The sequence below is a fragment of the Moschus berezovskii genome, chromosome 10 (assembly GCF_049115385.1).
Source record: "Moschus berezovskii isolate FMDL1 chromosome 10, NW_MosBer_1.0, whole genome shotgun sequence".
Classification (NCBI taxonomy): domain Eukaryota; kingdom Metazoa; phylum Chordata; class Mammalia; order Artiodactyla; family Moschidae; genus Moschus; species Moschus berezovskii.
The window spans coordinates 56,334,253-56,356,596 of NC_142469.1; the positions used below are offsets into that span (position 1 = coordinate 56,334,253).

At 43.6% G+C, this 22,344-nt stretch overlaps 1 protein-coding gene across 3 annotated transcripts in view; it reads left to right on the forward strand.

The window, feature by feature from the left end:
- The first annotated feature begins 14,285 nt into the window (after positions 1-14,285).
- FAXC (failed axon connections homolog, metaxin like GST domain containing) overlaps positions 14,286-22,344 on the forward strand; it is a 76,576-nt gene continuing 68,517 nt past the window's right edge. For 2 of the 3 annotated variants that reach the window (XM_088840699.1, XM_055433129.2), the window contains exons 1-2: positions 14,692-15,069; positions 20,492-20,627. In XM_088840699.1, coding sequence (XP_088696825.1) covers positions 14,804-15,069; positions 20,492-20,627 — 402 coding nt within the window. In that variant the 5' untranslated portion in view covers positions 14,692-14,803. Of the gene's footprint in view, positions 14,467-14,691; positions 15,070-20,491; positions 20,628-22,344 lie in introns of those variants that run through there. The other variant, XM_055433130.2, reaches the window with a different exon arrangement.

The window sequence follows — 22,344 nt, forward strand, 5'->3', positions numbered from 1 at the left end:
GCCCAGAATGTATAAAGACTTTGATAGAGGGTGTCAACCAAAAATGACATAGACTGAATGCATGCAACTCATTGAGGAAGTCAGCTTTTACTTTCTAGCCTTTTTCACATTTTTTTGTGTGGGTTTTTTTTGGCTGCATTGCACAGCTTTCGGGAATCTTAATTCCCCAAATGGTGTTTAAACCTGGGCCGCATGAGTGAAAGTGCAAAGTCCTAACTGCTGGACCACCAGGCAATTCCCTAGCCTTTCTCACTTTTAAGCTCACATGTCTTCTGTATTTATTTGTCAATGCCTGTTGTATTGGGCTCACCAGATGAACACTTCCAGTCACCTTAGCTTATCATTTGCTTGTTCTCAGTGGCATTTCAGGGAGGAAACTGAAACTTAAAAGTGTTAAAAAAAAGTTTTAACTTCAGTTGCTAATGTCTAATTAGGACACTAAAAATCAGGAGTGCCCATTGGATTTCATTTAAAAGTTTGACTCCTACTCTGAATTCTACTAGTTTTATTACTAAACAAAGTCCCCTCATTCTATCTGTCAGGGAAAAAAAGTATGGGTAGTAGAGATTAATTTAAATACAAAATCAGTAACCCTGGAAGAAAACATAGGTGGAATACTCTTTGACATAAATTGCAGCAGTATTTTTTTTGGGGGGGTCTCCTAAAACAAAGACGGTAAAAGCAAAAATAAATGAATGGAACCCAATTAAACTTAACTTTTGTACAGCAAAACAAAAAGAAGATATACAGAATAGGAGAAAGTATTTGAAATGATATGACTGATAAGGGGTTAATATCCAAAATATATAAACAACTCATACACCTCAACATCAAAAAAACAGCCAGGTTAAAAGATAGGCAGATGACCTGAACAGACATTTTTCAAAGAAGGTATGCAAATGGCCAACAGACACATGAAAAGATGCTCAACATCACTAATTACCAGGGAAATGAAATCAAAACTACTTGAGGTACCATCTGACATCAGTCAGAATGGCTATCATCAAAAAGTCTACAAAGAAGTGTTGGCAAGGATGTGGAGAAAAGGGAACCCTAGTATACTGTTGGTGGGAATGTGAATTGGTACAGTCACTATGGAAAATGGTACGGAGAGTCTTCAAAAAACTAGAAATAGAACTATCATGTGACCCAGTAGTTTTATGCCTGGGCATATATCCAGAGAAGATGAGAACACTCATTCTATAAGGTACAGGCCCCCCAATGTTCAAAACAGCATTATTTACAATAAATTATGGAAGCCTTTAAGTGTCCATCAACAGATGAGTGAATAAAGATGTGTTTATACACACATACACACACACACATACACAGGAATACTACTCAGCCTTAAAAAAGAATGAAAATTTGCCATTTGCAACACCATGAATGTAGTTGAAGGGTCTGGTCTAAATGAAATAGAAAGACAAATACTATATATCATATGTGGGATCTAAAAAATAAAATGATTGACTATAAAAACCATTTCCGATTCTAACTGTTGCTTCTTGACCTGCATATAAGTTTCTCAGGAGACAGGTAAGGTGGTCTGATATTCCCATCTCTTTAAGAATGTTCCACAGTTTGTTGTGATCCACACAGTCAAAGGCTTTCACATAGTCAATGAAGCAGATGTTTTTCTGGAATTCCCTTGCTTTTTCTATGAGCCAACGAATGTTGGCAACTTGATCTCTGGTTCTTCTGCCTTTTCTAAGTCCAGCTTGTACATAAATGGAATATAACCTGTAAAAACTGTGAATTACTGTGTTGTATACCTGAAAATTATGTGATTTAATATAGTATTACAGTTCATATATATAATATAGTACATCAACTATATCTCAATAAATTTTTTTAAAAAGATTAACCTAAAAGACTAAAATCGATTAAAAAGCCACCCCAGAGACTTCCCTGGTGGTCCAGTGGTTAAAGACTCTGTGCTCCCAATGCAGGGGGCACAGTTGAAGTCCTGGTCAGTGAACTAAGATCCCTTAGGCCACGGGACTATGGAAAAAAACCAGCCCCCAAACAAAATGTGTTTGTTTTGGAAAGAATACTCTTAACTTTCAGATATTAAAAATATACATTGCGAATTGATGGAAATTCAGGATAATTCAGTAATAGCCCTGTGAGGTAGGAACTATCGACCCCACTCCATTTCACAGAGATGTATTAAGACACAGGTCCAGGCAGTCTGATCGCTGACCCTGTGCAGTTCACCACTTTGATACTTTCACCTGTGCTATCATATGGTCTTCATAGTAGTATAATCACACATGACTGGACTATTATCACTTATTTTAATTGTCTGTATGCAAGGTGATACCTTCAGAAACATGTAAATCAAACAGTGTCACAGAGTCTAGAGTCTAGGTTATTTGCTTAGAGCTTCAGTGCCTTTCTGTGACTAAAACAACTACATGCTATTGATCGGAGCTTGATGAAATGCTTTAATGACACTGAATAAATTTATAACCTTACTTTGTATAGTATAGTTACATGCTTTACTATTGTATTAGTGACAAATTGAAGAAAAGTGTTGATTTAAAGTACTACACAACAAAAATATCTCACTCAAGCAAAAACGTTAAAAATTTTGACTATTTGAAATGTCTTTTTGATGTGTGCCAGGGACACACACACAGGGGTTACTATGCTGCTGTTGACCTGGAAAGCACATTATGAGGCACCACGTAAAGATTTAGAGACTGCTTAGTAACAAGGCACAGGGGTAAGTCATGCTTGCTGGAATTATTTTTTAAACCTGGATTGTCAAGAGTCCCTTCAATTCCTTAAAACATATTTGCATCATTACAGACTTACAGATGTAAATCCAAAAATCTAAGAATCCTAAGAAAATGTCAGTGGAGAAATAAAGATGGAAACAAAGCCAAGTGAAAGTGTTAGTATAGCCAACACATAATTGCTTTTATTAACTTATAATGTGACTCTATTAGAAGGGAGATTCTTACTTGACTATTAGAAATGCAAATGACATGCAAGCCTTCTCTGTATCAAAAAAAACCATCCTGACACTGATGGTTTGTATGCAAATCAAACAAGAGAATGTATTGTGAGATCAATAAACCTCTTGTATCTCAGCAAGAAAAGGATGCAGTTCATATAATGAGTCACTGTATAGGAGCTAAAAGACACCAGTTGAAGCCAAATTTAAAAATATGTTCTCAAGATGATGTGAGCAGAGCCTGAGAATGGGGGTGGAGAGTTACAAAGTAAGCATGGACACAGGATGTTTCCACTCTGATAGATTTCAAGCTTTGTTTCCTGTTGACAGGTGGGATGTAAGGGACGTAAAAGTCACTGACATCATGTGAGATCTCCACTTGTTTTTCTGACTCTGGCTCTGTATCTGGGGTCCTAATACAGGCTTCTAAGGTTCCAGGAACCCCCTGAGATAGGGAACAAAATTGTGAGTATGTGTATTTTTCTGCTGAGAATGTTCCATAGCTTTCATCAGAGTCTCAAGAGCATTTATGAACCCCCAAAAAGGTAAAGATGACTGTGCTAACATACTGCAGTAGGGAAATACATCCTTTACTTGACAAAGTGTGTCAGGAAAAGAAAAAAATGGTCATTCTATCTTTTGCTTATATTGTAAAAGTGAACATGTAGGGTGTCAGTAGTTGTGAAAGGCGAAAACTGGTATATGATTTAAGTTGTATTTTTCTGGTCATTCTTTTGATATTAAATTGAAAAGACTTTCTGAGATTGTTTTTAGACTTAAGGGCAAAGCATATGCCTGCAATGTGGGAGACCCAGGTTCAATTCCTGGGTTGGGAAGATCCCCTGGAGAAGGAAATGGCAACCCACTCCAGTACCCTTGTCTGGAGAAACCCATGGACAGAGGAGCCTGGCGGGCTACAGTCCATGGGGTTGCAAAGAGTCGGATACGACTGAGCGACTTCACTTTCACTTTGTCAGGATGAGATGGTAGAAGACCAGTCTGGATTAATTAACAATCAGATTTATGCAGTAGTTAAAGAATTTCAACTCACAAGAAAAAAGATTTATTTTATTTATTTGTTTTTGGCCGTACCATGCATCTTCTGGAATCTCAGTTCCCCAACCAGGGATTGAACCTGGGACCTAAGCAGTGAAACACAAAGTTTTAACCATTGGACTGCCAGGGAATTCCTAAAAGACTAATTTAAAAAAATTTTTTTAAATTTATTTATTTTAATTGAAGATTAATTTTTAAATAGAGATAAATATTTGGGTTATTCACCTAGGTGGATGGCTAGGTGAATGGACAGAAATGGATGGATGAGAAACACTCTATCCAATGTGACCAAAGAGCCTATGGGAACTACAGTGGGCTATCCCAGCAGCTCTCCCATCACCCCATCCTCACACACACCACCAGGTGGCACCCAGACCCACCACGCGGCAACCAGGGCTTTGCCTTCTCAGGCCTCTGCTTATTTCCCTGAACACCCACAGACCTGGCGGTTTCGTGCCCATTTTTCCCTGAGAATCAATCAGTGGATGCCCTCTGTGTTCCTGAGATGACATCTTCCTCTGAGATCAATCACGCTAAGAAAGTCATGCTCAAAATTCTCCAAGCCAGGCTTCAGCAATACGTGAACCATGAATTTCCAGATGTTCAAGCTGGTTTTAGAAAAGGCAGAGGAACCAGAGATCAAATTGCCAACATCCGCTGGATCATCAAAAAAGCAAGAGAGTTTCAGAAAAACATCTATTTCTGCTTTATTGACTATGCTAAAGCCTTTGACTGTGTGGATCACAATAAACTGTGGAAGATTCTTTAAGAGATGGGAATACTGGGCCACCTGACCTGCCTCTTGAGAAACGTATATGCAGGTCAGGAAGCAACAGTTAGAACTGGACATGGAACAACAGACTGGTTCCAAATAGGAAAAGGAGTATGTCAAGGCTGTATATTGTCACCCTGCTTATTTAACTTGTATGCAGAGTACATCATGAGAAACGCTGGGCTGGAAGAAGCACAAGCTGGAATCAAGATTGCCGGGAGAAATATCAATAACCTCAGATATGCAGATGACACCACCCTTATGGCAGAAAGTGAAGAGGAACTAAAGAGCCTCTTGATGAAAGTGAAAGAGGAAAGTGAAAATGTTGGCTTAAAGCTCAACATTGAGAAAACGAAGATCATGGCATCTTGTTCCATCACTTCATGGGAAATAGATGGGGAAACAGTGGAAACAGTGTCAGACTTCATTTTTGGGGGCTCCAAAATCACTGCAGATGGTGATTGCAGCCATGAAATTAAAAGATGCTTACTCCTTGGAAGGAAAGTTATGACCAACCTAGATAGCATATTGAAAAGCAGAGACATTACTTTGTCAACAAAGTCCATCTAGTCAAGCCTATGGTTTTTCCTGTGGTCATGTATGGATGTGAGAGTTGGACTGTGAAGAAAGCAGAGCGCCGAAGAATTGATGCTTTTGAAATGTGGTGTGAAGACTCTTGAGAGTCCCTTGGACTGCAAGGAGATTCAACCAGTCCATCCTAAAGGAGATCAGTCCTGGGTGTTCATTGGAGAGACTGATGTTGAAGCTGAAACTCCAATACTTTGGCCACCTGATGCGAAGAGCTGACTCATTGGAAAAGACCCTAATGCTGGGAAAGATTGAGGGCAGGAGGAGAAGGGGATGACAGAGGATGAGATGGTTGGATGGCATCACCGACTCAATGGACATGGCTTTGGGTGGACTCTCAGAGTTGGTGATGGACAGGGAGGCCTAGCATGCTGCGGTTCATGGGGTCGTGAAGAGTCAGACACTAATACAAGTCCATCAATCAATTCAGGCCTCAGCGACTGGCACTGCAGGGATCTGCTGTGGCCAAATGTTTGTTCCACTCTTGTAGCCTGAGAAGACCCTCACAACCCTGAGTCATTGCCCAAGATTCAGATACCTCATACCATTTCTTTTCTACAATCTCTCCCTGAGACTCTTTCTTGAATTGGTCTTCCCTGACTTTACTTTCCACCGCTCCCTTCTACACTTTTCTGTTGCAACCTCTACAAGCCCCATTTCATCATCTGTCAATTCCCTACTTCTGAAGTCTGTGTCCAGGTTTGCTTCCTACCTTACCTGAAACCTGGCTTTCCTCTGAGGATGTGGTTTCACCTGGAATCATTTTGAGAGGAAGTTTCACATTTTCTGTGAACCTCAGAGTTGGGAGATGGAATATGCCTCCCTTTCACTCACTAGCATTACTCTGAACAAAAGCTCTTTTGTCTCCAAGCTGCAAGTCCAGCTTTCCTGTCCTCTGCTTCCCCTTTACTGCCAAGCCCTGCTTCTGGCCACTCCCCTCAATCACAGGGTCTTTATTCTTCCCTAAGCTTCCCAAGTAACTCCACCGTCTATGTGGATGGTGTATGTCCTACATCATCAGCTGCTGGACCTTGTCTACAGAGGCCTCTACCTTTACAGTCAGCACTTGGAGTCACCTAACATCTGAAGCCATAAACTGGAACATCCCACTCAGAAGAGAAGCCCCCTCTGAAACCAAGGAGCCATAGAAAAAACTATTGAAAAATAGCAAGCTGGGGAAATATCTGCAAGTTAATTTACAGAAAAAGAATTACTTTCCTCAATTAGGACCTCATATAAATCAATAAGGGCTTCCCTGGTGGCTCAGATGTTAACGTAATTAATGCAGGAGACACAAGTTCAATCCCTTGGTCATGGAGATCCCACATGCCTTGGAGCAACTAAGCCAGTCCACAACTATTGAGCCTGTGCTGTAGAGCCTGAGAGCAACAACTGCTGAGCCCTCACACTGCAACTCCCAAAGCTTGTGTGCCCTGGAGCCTGTGCTCTGCAACAAGAGAAGCTACAGCAACGAGAAGCCCTTGCACCACGACTAGAGAAAGCCCGAGTACAGCAATGAGACCCAGCACAGCCAAAAAGAAAGAAAGAAAATTACAACAAGACCCTGCTTTCTCACTGACAATTAGGAAAGATCAAAATATTTAAGAATATGTGTGATTAGGCTAAGTATGCGGAAAGAGACACTTTCAAAACTATGTAGAGTGTGTATTGCCCCTTATGGAGAGCAATATGGCAGCATCTATCACAATTACAATGCATGGCTCTTTTGATCTAGAAGTTCCACTGTATATATATATTTATATATGTATACATATGGTATTCCATGCAGAATGATAGAAAACAATAGGGACTTCTTTGGCAGTCCAGTGATTGAGACTCTGTGCTCCCACTGCAGGGTTTGATACCAGGTTGGGGAAATAAGATCCTGCATGCAAAAAAAAAAAAAGTAAGATGCAGGACAGGCAGTTAAACAATACAATTTGTATAAAAATAGCATAAAACAATATATATGCACATATATATTAATACAAGTCCATGTATATATAGAAGATGCTTTTATAATGCATAGAATATTTCTGGGAATAAACACAGAAGCTGACAGTTGTATTTGTCCCTGGGGAGGGGGCAGGGGAACAGAGTTAGGAGGAGACGGTATCCTTTAGAATCCCAGCAGGAAACTGAAGGCACATGCAAAGTAGATATTTTGAGGATCATTTAATAAAAGGACTATTTACAAAAGTGCGGAACCTCAGGGTTAGCAACGGCAGGAAGCCATTACCAGCCCTCCTGTAGAAGGAGAAATGTGAGCTTAGGTTCTGAAACTCACAAAGGGAGCCATGTAGAGAGAGACACAGTGTGGGGTGACTCTGCAGGAAAAGCTAGAAAGGGTTTGTCATTCCTTCCTTTCTCCCCTCTGGTCCTCACATCTCCATCACCAGCGGGCCTCATGGGCAACTTGGGTGCCCACAGCCACTGCTGTCCTTCAGGCAGATCGGCCTCTAGGGCAGGGAGTAGGGTGTATCCGGATTGAAGAAACTGAGCAGAGACTGACTTTTCATTGTACTCTCCTCTGTAGCTTTTGAACTTTGTACTGTTTACGTATTGAACTGAAAATGGGACTTCCAAAATAGGAAAAAAAAAAAAAAGGACTTCCCTGGCAGTCTAATAGTAAGACTCTGCTTCCAGTGCAGGGTATGCCAGTTTGATCCCTGGTTGGGAACTAAGATCCCACATGCCTCCCAGAATGGCCAAAAATACAATTATATATATGTGTGATATATATATATATAATTATATATATGTGTGATATATATATATATAAAATACATGTAATCCCTTTTTTAAAAGATTCAAGAAATATTTATTCCCCTCTTCAGATATAAAATGATCAACCTTTACTTCCTTCTTTCACACCCAAATTCATTTTGGGTGTTTTCTACTATCCTGGCTTCAGTTTTCAAGCCTGGCTTCTGACCCCCTGACACTTGAACGTGTTTGTCTGCCAAGGTCAGTAATGTCTGTGCTCTGAGCTGCTGCTAAATTTATTTTAACTGACTTGTTGGGAGCAGATGATGCAACTGATCCCATCTCATACTTTCTTGAGACACCCTCTTCCCCTGGCTCCTGTGGCCCCACACCTGGCCTGGCTCCCTGCCCGGGCCCCTCTTTCCTTCTCAGTTTCCTGCAGGGCCTCTCTTTCTCTGGCCATCCCCGCACTGTGGTGTTCTCAGGGCTCTGTCCTTGGCCCCATCTCTCCTCTCACTTAGCGTTCACCCTCATCTTCTCATGTCTACCCCTTTGATCACCTTTAGTGATCCCCACCCATCTCAATCCCAGGCCCAAAGCTGTTTTCTAAACTCACACATTCAGTCACCATTGGTCATCTCCACTTAGACACTCAATAGGCCATCTGACCCAATGGACATGAGTTTGAGTAAACTCCGGGAGTTGGTGATGAACAGAGAGGCCTGGCGTGCTGCAGTCCATGGGGTCGCAAAGAACCAGACACTACTGAGCGACTGAACTGAACTGAGGCCACCTGTAAGAGTTTGCATTGTGTCCCTCTAAAATCCGTATGAATTGAAGTCCTAATGTCTAGTGGGTAAAAACGTGACTGTATTTGGAGGCAGTGCTTGCAAAGGATAAAAAGAGGTCACTAGAGTGGTTGCAATCTAATGCCCTGATGAGAAGAGATTTTGGAAAGACCATGTAAAGACACAGGGAGAAGCTGGTCATTAATAAGCTAAGGAGAGAGGCCTCAGAAGAAATCAACCCTCCCAACAACTTGATCTCAGACATCTAGCCTCCAAAAACTGTGAGGAAATAAATTTCTATTGTTTAAGCCACCCAGTCTGTGGTGCTTTGTTACAGTACCCCTAGCACGCTAATGCACCGCCCAAGCTGGAAAGCTTCCAAACCCTTTCACCACCCATCTTCTCAATTGCCCCTCACTTATCTCAGCCTGGTTGTTATTTGCATATCCTTTTTCAGGATCAAGTCAATCTTGCAGGGAATGTTTTCTGAGAGTTACATACTGAGAAATAAAACGCCCGAGTCCAGTGGATCAGAAAGTAGACAGGTAAAGTCAACTTGTGGTGACAAGTGGCTTCCAGCTATAATGTTGGATACCTGGGTAGGGGAGTATTAGACCTCTTATCCACAGGTCGAGCCAAGAAAGCAGAAGCTTTCTTGTTCTGTACCTTTCCCTCCTCAAGATTGAGGAGTTTCAAAGAAAAGGGGGGATTGAAATGGAGCAGGACCATGTGGTCCTTGCGCCCACCCCCACCATGTCCTCTGCCTATGGAAAACTTTAGTCAAAAATAAGTTTAATCAGAGAAGTGAGATAATAATAATAATGTAGTCATGAAGCATAGTCAAGGACCTTCAGTTCTTTCTTAAAGGCTGTAGATAATATTCTGAACCATATCCTATGAGCTATCTTACAGATACCAAAGCACCAAGTGACGTTAACTACATGATAACCAGACTAGTACCCAGGACTTGAGCTGCCACAATTCCGAGAATTGACCACAGAGAAATGGGAACAAGTGCACCCTGCAACTGAAGATTAATTGTACCTAAAACTACCAAGATGATGCTAGTCAGACCACTGATGACCAATTTGAAGATGACTATTAGAGATGACTGTGCTGTTCCTGCAGGTTGCCCTCTCCCACCCCTCCCCCGCTGACTCTGCCTATAAATGCTCTCACCCCCTGCTTTTGGGGGGGGTGCGGGGAGTCGGCCTTTGGACGGATGTCCGCCACCCTTCCCCCACACAGTTGCCAGCATCTGAAATGAAGCAAACTTTCTTTTCCACCAACCTGGCCTGTTTACTGGCTTTTGAGTGGTTAGTAGCCGGACTCCCCATGCATACCTTTCGGTAACAGCTTTACAATAAAATACAGGGTCACATTATCCAGTAAACTGTTTATTTTTTAAAATAATACAGAGATAGTTAAAAAATAGCATACTAAATTTCATTACGTAAACCCAGCAATAATGCTAACATTACATCCTACTCAACGGCAGGATCTTAAATCTCTTAAGCTATATTTTGAAGCGTGAAGTATAAAATTCTTGTGAAAATATTTTCTGGGATAAAAAAAAGCTTATAAAACATTTTACTCGTTTGTTTATGCCCTTTGTGTTGGTTCCTGGAAACAGGTGCCGTGATACCACTAGTCCCCCAGGACACCCTGGTTTCTCCCTCTTCTCTCCTTCCACGTGGCTTCCATCAGATCATCTTCTCACAAGGAAATATGCATTTCTCACTGTTCTAAATGCTTTTCTTGAGTCTCGATTCATTTTCTTTCCATTGCTGATTCTGCTACTCCACCAGCCCTTTTATCTGTGTGTCTGGTGTCCAAACTCATCAAGAATGGTGACTTAATGGGTTGATTAGGAACCATTCAACATGGGGTTCTGTCTCTTTGGGGCAGAGTTTTCGATGCTACTTGTAAGCTAGTGTTCCAGATGATTGATAAAGTGTGGTCAGGCTTCACCTGGAAGCTTGTTAGAAATGCAGAATCTCAGACCTCTCCCCAGAACTCCTGAGTCAGAATTTGCATGTTAACAAGATCCCCAGTGGTTCATACACACGGTAATGTTTGAGAAACACTGACCTAATTGCCCCTTTTGATCATTGTGGTGGATTCCCAGATGACACATATACAAGGTTTGGGAAACACTGATTGAGTTGTCCCTTGTCATATTATTATAACCAGGCTACAAAGTCACATGACAGAGGCATAGCACTGGCTGTGTAAGGAACTAAGTCTACCTTTCTCAAAAGGTGATAGCGTAACAGGAAGGCATGTTTGAGGCTTTGTAGCCATTGGATTTAGACGTGGTTCAGAAGACTGAGACACAGACTAATGTCTTAAAGAAGAAATACCATGGACAGCGCTCAACCACTGGTCCCTGGGGTGAGAGCCTTTGTAGGTGGTGGAAAGCCCAAACAAAAGGCAGCTTCTGTGAGACATACTGGGTTTGTCTCGCTCTATCATTCCTGGATTTTGGGAATTGAAATTGTTACTTTACCTCTCTGACCCTCAGTTTTCTCATTTGTGAAACAGACATGCCAGTACTCATTTAATACATAGTTTTGGCAAGTTACTGAAAAATGTATCATTAGACAAATAGGTGTTCAATAAATGTTAGCCCCTTCCTCTTTTTTTCTTCTTTTTTGTCTTGTAATAACTTAGTAGTTAGTAAAATAAGGCCTTTGAAAAAGTAAAAATAAAAAGATGCTGCTTCTAGCTTGGAGTTAATGTCCATAGTTATGATGCCAAGGCTGTCAGAATTGGTGCTGGTGGTGGGGGTGTGGAGTAAAGAGTGTGCCCACTCTTGCTGCCAAGGTCTTCATACCGTCTCATTAGCTGAAGGAGCTCTGAAAGGGAAGCTGGAGGGCAGATGTGCTCAGATCAACTCTCTATATCTTCACCCTGCAGGGCGGGGGGTGGGAGGCTGCACAGGCACTTGGGCTTGAACCTGGGATCTGGCTTCACATAGGGGCCTCTGAGGAGCCCTTGTTTGGGAGTCAGTCTCCTCAGTTAACCCAGCTGTGTTCACTTCCCCCTGGGTGTGAATTATACTACCACCCTGGGGGCTGAGGTATTGCCTCTGAGCCACAGTCTCCCTTTTCTCTTTGACTGGATTACACCCCTTTGTAGTGCAGCCTTTCCATCTACAGTCCAGTCTGATTTTGCACAGTGTTGGCAAAGGCTTGCAGCACTGCTGAGACTTTAACTCTAGTGGGTTTTCTTGTTTCCCCAAGTTTGTTCCACATACTTATGCCAAACTTTTGCTCAACTCTCAGGTCCGTTAATTCTTAGATCCTACTCTACCTTCTTTCACCTTTATATGAGCCTGAATTCCAATACTCTTCTCTCTTCTATGCCGTGAAGCTAATTTTAATCTGCATCAGATCATTTAAGATTATATTTTAACTTCTCTTAACAGGATTTTATTTTACCTACACTTGCTTTTAGTGGCTCAGTCGGCAAAGAGTCCGCCTGCAATGTAGGAGACCTGGGTTTGATCCCTGGGTCAGGAAGATCCGCTGGACAAGGAAGTGGCAACCCACTCCTTGCTTGGAGAATTTCATGGACAGAGGAGCCTGGTGGGCTACACTCCATGGGGTCACAGAGAGTCGGACACAACTGAGTGACTAATTTTCACTTTCACACCTGCTTTTAAAGACATTCACTTCAGGGAATTCCCTGGTGGTCCAGTGCTTGGGAATCTACACTTTTACTGCTGAGGGCTCAGGTTCAACCTCTGGTTGGAGAACTAAGATCCCACAAGCTATGTGACTCAGCCAAAAAAAAAAAAAAAAGACATTTACTTCAGAGTAGCTCTGAAAATTTAAACCATATTTGAACCAAAGGCCAGATAATGCTCAATAATTATCAGGTACTCCCAGGACTGCGGCAGTGGCCAGTGGCCTCCATGAGTGGGTGTGTAGGTCTGCTGACAAGAGCAGCTATGACAGCGCAATGCATTCTGTGGATCTCAATATTCAATTTCATCTAGTTTCTAACTTGCTTTCCGGGCACAGGGTTTGCCAGTGTTGAGTCTCTCTTTTGCCTTCTATATTTCTCCCTTTAAGGTAATTTACCCCCATCCTGTGGCTGGACCCAGACACTCAGGCGAATAATTAGGGGGACATTAAATATTGGCTCAACATGTAAAGAGAGCAAAGCCTGAGTGCCACGTGGGAAGGACACAGAAGAACAAAGGAGAATCTCTAATGCCAGCGCTCCTTGTCCCGTCTCTGCACCAGAGCTTTTCTGCCCTGATCCCACTCCTACCCACTCTGCTTCTTAGGCAGCCTCCTGGTCCTCTCCTAGAATGGGGTCTGGTGACAACTTCTGTCTCTTCAGCAGGCCCTTGAGTTCCACTCCTTGCAACCTGTTCATGGAAGATTCCACCTCCAACCACACACTCTGCTCCTTTCTGAGAGGTCACCTAAACGGCTACCGCGGTGATCTGTTGTTCCAGCGCTTCCTGTGCAAGTGTGCTTGGGCCCCAGCCTGGCCGGCCCCTCCCCTTTCCTGGTTGGGACGGACAACACACCCGGATTTTATTAGCCATATGGCAGCTGCTACTGCTGCTGCTGCTCAGTCGCTTCAGTCGTGTCCGACTCTGTGCGACCCCATAGACGGAGCGGCTGGTGTGGTATGGGAAGTATTAACAGACAGGGGGAGTCCTCCTTCACTCCAATCTCCCCTCCCTCACACAAAAGCTTAGATTCCCATATCTGTCCTTTCACCTTAAAAGTGATAACCCCTACTACTTGAATTTTTTTCATTTCCTTTTAACAATTTTAGACTATCCATGCTCTTGATAAAATTTGTGTGTTTATCCTACACTTCTATGAAGCACGACCCTGTTCTTAGCACAAATGAACTTTTAAAAATAAAGTTAAAGGCAAAACCAATTGAACACACGCGCACGTATACGTTTGACAGATTTTCTGCACCGAAAAGGAAAAACAACACTCCCCCCGCCCCCCGCCCCTCCCCGGGCCCACCCTGCTCCATCCCTAAGTTCCCTGAAAATGATTTCCCTGGGGAAAGACTAGTACTTGGGCTGTGTCTCTTAGAGGGTAAGTCTCTCTAGGGTACACTTTTGTTGTTTGTTAAACCAGACATCTCTCCGGGGGCACATGGCCAAGACCCAGGTAACCGTGCAATGTGATAAGTATGTTTTTATAAGTTCTGCAAAGACACAGCGCTTTCCCGATGGCCAGAACAATGTAATCCATGACCTGTCCCGGGCCCTGGTCCCCGGCTCGCGCGGGGCGGTGTCTCGGCTGGAGCTCCGCGCGGCCCCAGGTGAGTCCTGCGCGCGCCCCGCTCTCGCGCCCGCGGGAGGGGCTGGAGCGGAGGCGGAGGACGGGCCGCGGGGTGCGGGGGGGGGACGGCGATCCGGGCCCGACTGCAGCTTCCTCCGAGCGGAGCCGCATTTCCAGCCACCTCCGCAGCCCTGCCCTCGCGCGCCGAGCCGTTCGCGGCCGTGCCGCCTGGAGGCGCGGAGCCCGCCCGGCGCGCCCAGCCCTGCAGCTCCGGCCGGGGCGGAGGCCGCCGGACCGCGGAGATGCGGGGCGGGGGCAGGGCGCGGGGTAGGTGACTTTATCCCGCCTCTGTTTCCCTGCCCCGGGGAGCAATGACATCACGCGGCCTTCTCCCGGCGCCGACACAAAGAGCGGCGCGGAGAGGCCGCTGCGGGGGGAGCCGGCGGCCGCCGCTGCCGCCCAGGGCCCCCGGGCCCCGCCGGCCAGGCCCGCCGCCCGCGGCCCGCGCCCTCCCTCCTCTGCCGCCGCCGCCGCCGCCTCGGTCGCCGCTGCCCGCGCCGCCCGCGCCCCCAGCGCGCCGCTGAGCCCGCGCCCGGCCGCGCCGGCCCCTTCCCATGCGGGCGGCGCGGGCCCTGGGAGGGGCGCCCGCAGCCAGCCGCGCAGCATGCACTGGGGGGTTGGCTTTGCCTCGTCCAGGCCGTGCGTGGTGGATCTGAGCTGGAACCAGAGCGTCTCCTTCTTCGGCTGGTGGGCCGGGTCCGAGGAGCCCTTCTCCTTTTATGGGGACATCATCGCTTTCCCTTTGCAGGATTACGGTGGGATCATGGCAGGGCTGGGCTCCGATCCCTGGTGGAAGAAAACCCTTTACTTGACCGGGGGAGCTTTGCTGGCCGCAGCTGCGTATCTGCTCCACGAACTCCTGGTCATTAGGTGAGCCGGAGAGAGGGCCCCGCGCAGGGGCGCAGAGAGGGGCGCCTGGCTAGGGCCGGGCCGGCTTGAGGGGGGGCCCGTGCCAGCCCCTCGGTCACGCTGCCCAAATGCCCGAGTCCTGTCCTTCCCTTTCGCCAGAAGACAGTCCGTGGTCACCCGGCCATGAGGGGCAGTTTCGAGTTGACAGGAGAATTAAACTGGTACCGGGAGGGGAAAACACTTGAATCCCTATCGTTTGGTGCTAAAGCAAAAATTCTCTGGGTTGTTGTGGAGCATACTAGTATGTCATGAAGACCCTAAGTGCAGTGTGTTTGCGACAGTAGAAGTAGGCCCTGGAGAAATACTAAGTTACATTTTTGTTTGTAGACGATCATGCTGGAATATTAACCACTCCCCTTAGTTTTTACTTAAAGGTTAGTTTTTCATTGTCCCTCCCCAAGTGTCACCATCATCAAAAGGCTGAAATTGCACAAGCTCCAGAGAGCTCTGGGGCTCTGTGAGGGATGCACAGCAGAGTGTGCGATTTTGATGCAGCCTTAACCCGGTTATCTGCTAACCTGGTATTTAAAGCTAAGCACCATCTTCAGGTTTAAATGCCATTGTTGTGGGAACAGTAGGGGATCTGAGGACTGAACTAGCACATGGGCGTGCACGGGAGTTGCCCAGTGCCGTAAACACTTGCATCTGCTGCCTGCCGCAGAATGTTTACAGGATTGACACGGAAATACCAGAAAATGGAGGCCCTGACTGTTGGTACATGCAGGCGGACGCCGGATCTTTGAATAGAATAATACCGTAGGCCCCTGGGACTAGTGCTTTGACTAATTGGTACAATTTATGGTTAAAATTTCCATGCCTTTTAGACCTCTGTCTCTGGGAGAGGACCAGGAAGAGCAGTTTTCTGTAGCTCAGAACGTCCCTATTAGCCAGTATTTTCTAGAGAGTGAGAAAATGTGTCTTCATGCCTTTTTCCCATGCGGAATCCTACACAATAGGTTTATAAACAAAGACAGCGATAGGTGACCTTTAAGGGACCTGCAGGGATTCCAGGAGGACATTGTGACAGCCTAACAGGTATTTGGAAAATTTCCGATCTCTGAGAGAGGAAATCATTTGGTCTGGGGAAGTGTATTGGCTTGCATATTTAGCCATAATTGATAAGTTTTACTTTAAGCTTATCGTTGAATTCTCTCATTTAGCCCAGTGTCTTGAATATCGTTGAACCAAATTTTTAAAAAATTACATGAATCGTTTCCCTAGATTATTTTATATAATTGCCGGTTTTAGGACTTGATTTCAAGTTAGGTTTCAAGCTGAATGAAAAATGAAAACATCTGTGCAAGTAACTAAAATGTCACCCAGTTGTTCTGAAATTAGATACCTGTCCAAAGCCTTTTGAGGATCTTAAACCATGTGGCTTCTCACCAGTCTTCCACTCTGAGGCGGGAGTGAGGCACAGCTTCAGCGGATTGAGTCTAAAACTTGCTTAAATGACCTTGCAGAAATGGGGAGGCAGGTGGGAGAGCTCAGAGTTGACCCTGGGAGCAGGCCATACCGTGGTAGGTGTGGTCACAACTCTGAAGAGCCCTCTGCCCACTTGGATACTTATTTGAGAAAGTGTTTTTGATCTTTGGTTTATTCACTTTTGTTTCTTGACAGATGTTTATATTGAGTAGGGAAACCCTGTTGTAATGCAAGTAATAAATAATTGCCTGTTTTTGAGTCCTTAGTAGCAGGCTCTGCTTAGAAGTGCTTTACCTTCCTGATTGTGTTTTACCTCCTCCTCTGCCACTACCATTGAATGCTTGATCTCCACTTCTTAGATGAGGACATTTCAGTTGAGGGAGTTTAAGCAATTTGTCCGAGACCACACGTAAGAGTAGTGGGATCCAGATTCAAATCTGAGAATGTGTGTCTTCAGTGCCCACACTGTTACTACTTTCTCGTAACAAGTACCAATTCTGGAGTAAGTTTTGATGGCAGAAAGAAAGGAGAATTGGGGCAGTTCCCAGGGAAGACAAGCCTGTGGCAGCGACCTGAATTTTTGACAACTGCTAAGGGCACAGAAGGGATAGGGAAAGAAGACCCAGGAAAGTGGGGCACTGAGATTCGGAGGTTACAGAATAGAGACCGTCCCTTGATTGATGTGAAATCCAAGTTTCAGTTGTCAGTGTAGTTTAGGCAAAAACTCAGAACAGTCTGAAATATATCAGATGGAAACTCCATCTTGCAATGGCTACACTGTCTGAGTTTATTGGCAATCATAGTCTTCACCACTGTACTTGGATTTCCTGCTGTGTTGACTTAACCATAATCTATGGTTATGTCACCAGACTGGATAGTAAAGTTGACAGGTGAGAATTATTTGGGACGTTTACTTAATGAGTACCGTATAATACCTAAAGTAGGTACTTTGGATTTTTCTAATATTTTTCCCACCATGGTATTTTTAAAGAAATATAGTCCCAGTCCTTTATTCTCTCCTAGTGGAAAGAGACTTGCAGCTCTCCTGAATTCAGTCCAGCATTTGGAAATGTGTTGTTTGTAAATTGAGTGATACCGAAATGACTTGTTATCCACAGCTTGTTTGCACTTTAGGCACAGGGGCTCAGCCCAACCTAGAAAACTTAAGAGAATCAGAGCAGCCCATGGAACATGTGATCTCTGTAAACTAACAGTCCATAGACAGTACACAGAAGCATGGTCATCTGTGATACCCTTCACCATGGGAGTAGGGCTAGTCTTGCTGCTCGACAGGTGTTCCCTTGTACAGTCCTTATCATAAGGCCACTTTATGTCTAGATTACCTGCTCCTTTGATCCCAAGTTAGAGAGTTTCCTGATGTTGAGGGAGGGCTCTGGAGCCAGACTGGATTCAAATTCGCTGTGCCTTAAACCAACCATGTAACCTTGGACACAAGAGTCAACTTGGGTCCTAAGTGTGAAATGGAAATAATCTGTGAAATGGGAATAATAATACTAGCCTCCCTCACAGAGGTGATTACATGAGTTAACACGTGGCATGCTTAGCAGGATCAGTTAACTGTCACATCTACAGAGTTCGACCTTATAGTGAGCATTCACTAAAAGTTGGCCATTGTTAGTTATTATAGGCTTTCATCAGAAAGTTCCAGGCTTGAGTGGTCTGAGTCAAACTGGCTACTTTAATAAAATTAACTGGGAAATTTCCCATTTTGGCGTGGTTGAAGTGCTTGGGAGTTTGGGAACTAGAGTTATTAACAATTTGATCTTAAATTGATACTCCTTGGGCAAATTACTTAAGCTGTCTGAACTTCAGTTTCCTTGTCTACTATAAAATATAAGTATGGTATAATATACTTAATTTAGGGACTTCCCTGGTGGTCCAGTGGTTAGGACTCTGTGCTTCTAATGCAGGGGACTTGGGTTCAGATCTTATTCAGGGAACTAAAATCCCACATGCTGTGTGGTGTGGCCAAAAAAAAATTTTTTTAAATACTAAATTTAAGCTATAACGATATTCACTCTATGGTGTTACTGTCAGAATGAAATAATATATATAATGTACACAAAGTCATTGACATATGCTAGTCGCATCCATTTTTATTATGACAGGGCCCAAGTTAACCATCAGAATTAGGTTGTTCTGGCCAGTGGAGCAGGGAATTTTATGTTTATCTTTTCTTCTTTCAGTTCTTTAATTTTTGCCTGGCTGAATTTACATGAACTTATTCTGGTTTGAAAAACTTGACTGGACAAGATCAGTTAATTGTCAAATCTACAGTTGCATTTTCTAGAAACATAGTCTAAATGGCTTCTTAACTTTAATATCTGACCTCCCAAACATCTCATCTAGATGAAAAAGTTTGTTTTATAGCAAGTATTGTCAAGAGGCAGCAAATATTTTTATTCTTTTGACCAGTATTTTCAAAGTGAATTGTTTTTAACTCTTTAAGCAGGAATGACACTCACATGGTAAACTTCTCCGAGAGAGTTTGTTTTCCTGGAGATTCTGCAGGAAATGGGCATCCTTGTGATGCTGATATGAAGAGCCTGCCCTTGCTTGCTTGGGGAGAAGGATGTGTGGGATTAAACTAGGAACAATGTGAGAGAATCAGAGGCTCAGGGAATGCCAAGGGGGAGGAGTGAGGATTATCTGACTCAGAAATGATTGGGTAGAGTGAAAGATGGAGGTTGCAAAAGTTCCCGAATATGGTATATGAGTGGCGCTGTGTGGAATGAGATTTTGTTCCTTAAGGGGATAAGACCGTATCTCTTTGAATGAGAATGAAGTCCATGGCTGGTACAAAGTGTTTGGTAGCCACCAAAGGTTTACAGATACTGTCTTATTTAGTCCTCACGATAAAGGAGACAGAACTGGTACGGTCCTCACTTTCCATCTGAGAGTGTAGACGAGGTCTCAGGTGCCACAGCTAGTAGGAAGCAGGGCTTGCACTTGACCCCACATGTCCAGAAGTCGAGTCCAGCATTCCATCTACTACATGGTGGCTGTTGAAAAGCTGTACCAAGGAAGTCCTCATTGTCCAGAAAAGTAGCCAAAGGAAAAGATAGGTGTGTGGATGAGAAAGAAGAAAGGGAAAAGGCAGAGGTTCAGGGGTATATGCTGTATTGTGAAAGTGTGGAGCCTTGAAGGGAGAGAGGAGGAGAGAGCACCCAGAGGGTAGTTTCCTGGGCACCTCAGGTGAAAGGCCAGGGGAGGGCACTAATGGTTTGGAAGAGGGATCGGCAGAGTCAAGAGTCTCAGGTTCCCTGCAGACTTGAGTCATGGCAGAGCAGATCTGCACTGTTCCTCTGAGGTCCTGTGGGTGAAGAGACTGCTTCAGAGTACAGACTCATGGTCGAGAACATAGGTTCTGACTACATGGTTTAATCCAGGGTCTGCCATTTACTGGCAATGGGACTTTGGGTAGGTTTATCTTCTGTGCCTTAGTTTTTCTCATCTACAAAATGCAAATAATAATAGTACTGACCTCATAAGGTTATTGTGAAGATTAAATGAGATAATACCTGTGAAGCCCTTAGAACAATGCCTGATGCACAGTAAGCACAGAATACCTTTTTTTTATCCATCCAGCTTGTCCCTGGCAGGTAGATGTAGCCAGGTGGAGAAGAGGTAGACCTATCCCAGAAAGTATACCTCCTGCCCATAGGTTACAGGCACTAGAGAGGGGGTGACATATAGTTACTCCCCTGAGCCCATGCCGTGAGCCTGTGCCGTCATGGTAACAGCAGACTTTGTGAGGTTCTCTTGTGTTTTGACCAAGCTTTCCGCCTCAAAGTGCTTCTGGGTGAGGTAAGGCCCTGTGACAAACAGATGTATTCATTCCTTGAGGAGCTGCAGCCTAGCAGGGACCTCTGATTAACTAAGGGAACCGCATGTATAACACACGGATTGTTCTTTTTTTCTGTTTTGGTTTTGACAGGAAACAGCAAGAGATTGACTCCAAAGATGCTATTATTTTGCATCAGTTTGCAAGACCTAACAATGGTGTCCCCAGTTTATCTCCTTTCTGTTTGAAAATGGAAACTTACTTAAGGATGGCTGACTTACCCTATCAGGTACTTTAGTGCAAATATGTTTTATCCTCGTGGCAGCAGTACTGGCTGGCAAGGCAGGGTGGTGGGTGATGGCGGGGAGGGGAAGTACTTGTTCTCACAGTGGGGGAAGGGTTCACTCTTGGTGCCAGAGGGAGTGGGTATGAAAGCAGCGGTGCCCAGTTCTTAGTAGATGCTCAGGAAACTTAGTTCCAGTCTTTTTATTTTTATATCCAGTTTAATGAGTGATCTCATTAAATCCAGAAGGGTCTGGATTTTTCATAGGTTTCAGGCAGGGACCATGTTATTTTTCTCCTGACAAAGAGTATTCTTTGGTTAATAGTATGGATAGGCCTGCTGGGCGGCTGTAAATAAAGGTGGGCCTGACATGGTTCTTTCCTTTAGGTTTCTATTTTTTGGAAGAATTGTCTTTATCTCTCATGAATCTTGGGGGCAGAGGATCCGGCAAGCCACCAAGGAGATATTTGTAGATTTTGTGAGTTTTTCCCCTGGAGCTTTTTGCATTCTGTTTGGGTGACTGTCAGTGAAACACTTGCTCATTTCAGCCTCATAGAGGGAACGGAAGAATGAATGCATTGAAAATATACATTTTTTTCTGAGTAAGGCTGGAACTGTCTCACAGATTTGACAGGTTGTGTTTTCATTGTTGTTCAGTGATATTTTTTTAAAAAAATTCCCTTATGTTTTTCTTTTTCACTTAATTTCTAGCCATAGGCATTTAAAAAAAACAAACTTCGATTTTGTTATTGTTTTTTAACTTTATGGTCAAAGCAGGTAGTCTTTGTGATATTAATTCCTCGGAATTGACTGATACTTTAGCTTAGTGTATGGCTACTTGTTATAAATGTTGAGAATAAAGACATTCTCTGAGAGTAGAGCTCTTTTTATGCACTTGTTTGAGCATGTTTAGTATATCATTTAGAACTGTTACATCTGTTTATTTTTTGTCTGCCTCCTCTAGCAGTTTCTGGAAGGACTGAGTTAAAATATTCAAGTATATTTTTTGATTTGTCTCTTTCTTGTCATTCTGTCTATTCTGCCTTTAGGTAAGAGTATGTGTATATTCAAGGTTATATTGTTTAGGGCCATATGATATGAAAGATTACATCTTTTACCATTTTATTTCTTTTTCTGGTATATAGCACCCATCTCTGTCCCTTATGAATTTTTTAACCTTGAGTTATGTATTATCAGATATTCAGATTGATTCTCCAGCTTATTTGCCTGGAATATCTTTCTTCATCTTCTTTCTCTATTTTTTTTTTTTTTTTGTATTTGTCTCTTGTAGGCAATGTATTAGTTATAACCAATTGGAGAGTCCTTAATTGGTGAGTTTAATCCATTTTTACTTGTAATGATTATTTTATTAGGACATATTTCTAACATCTTATTTAATATTTTTCTCCTCCGTCTACTTTTTTTTTGTTTCCTGCTGTCTAATAGATAAAAAAATTTTTTTTCTTCTAGTCATTTAAAATAAATCCTATTTTTGTTCTTATGGCAGTTGCTCTTAAGATCCAAATTCATGTTTATTTATCCCTACTCACTTCTTATACATGTCAGAATCTGTGTTTGCCCTCTAATGATTCACATCTGTTAGTAGATTCATGTTAATCTTGGGCTTCTTTCTTTTCAGGGCTCATTCCAGGTGTGTTGCTATTACCTCACGTTTTAATTCTGGAATTCTGGAAATCCTTTCTCTTTTTATAGTCCTTTTTAT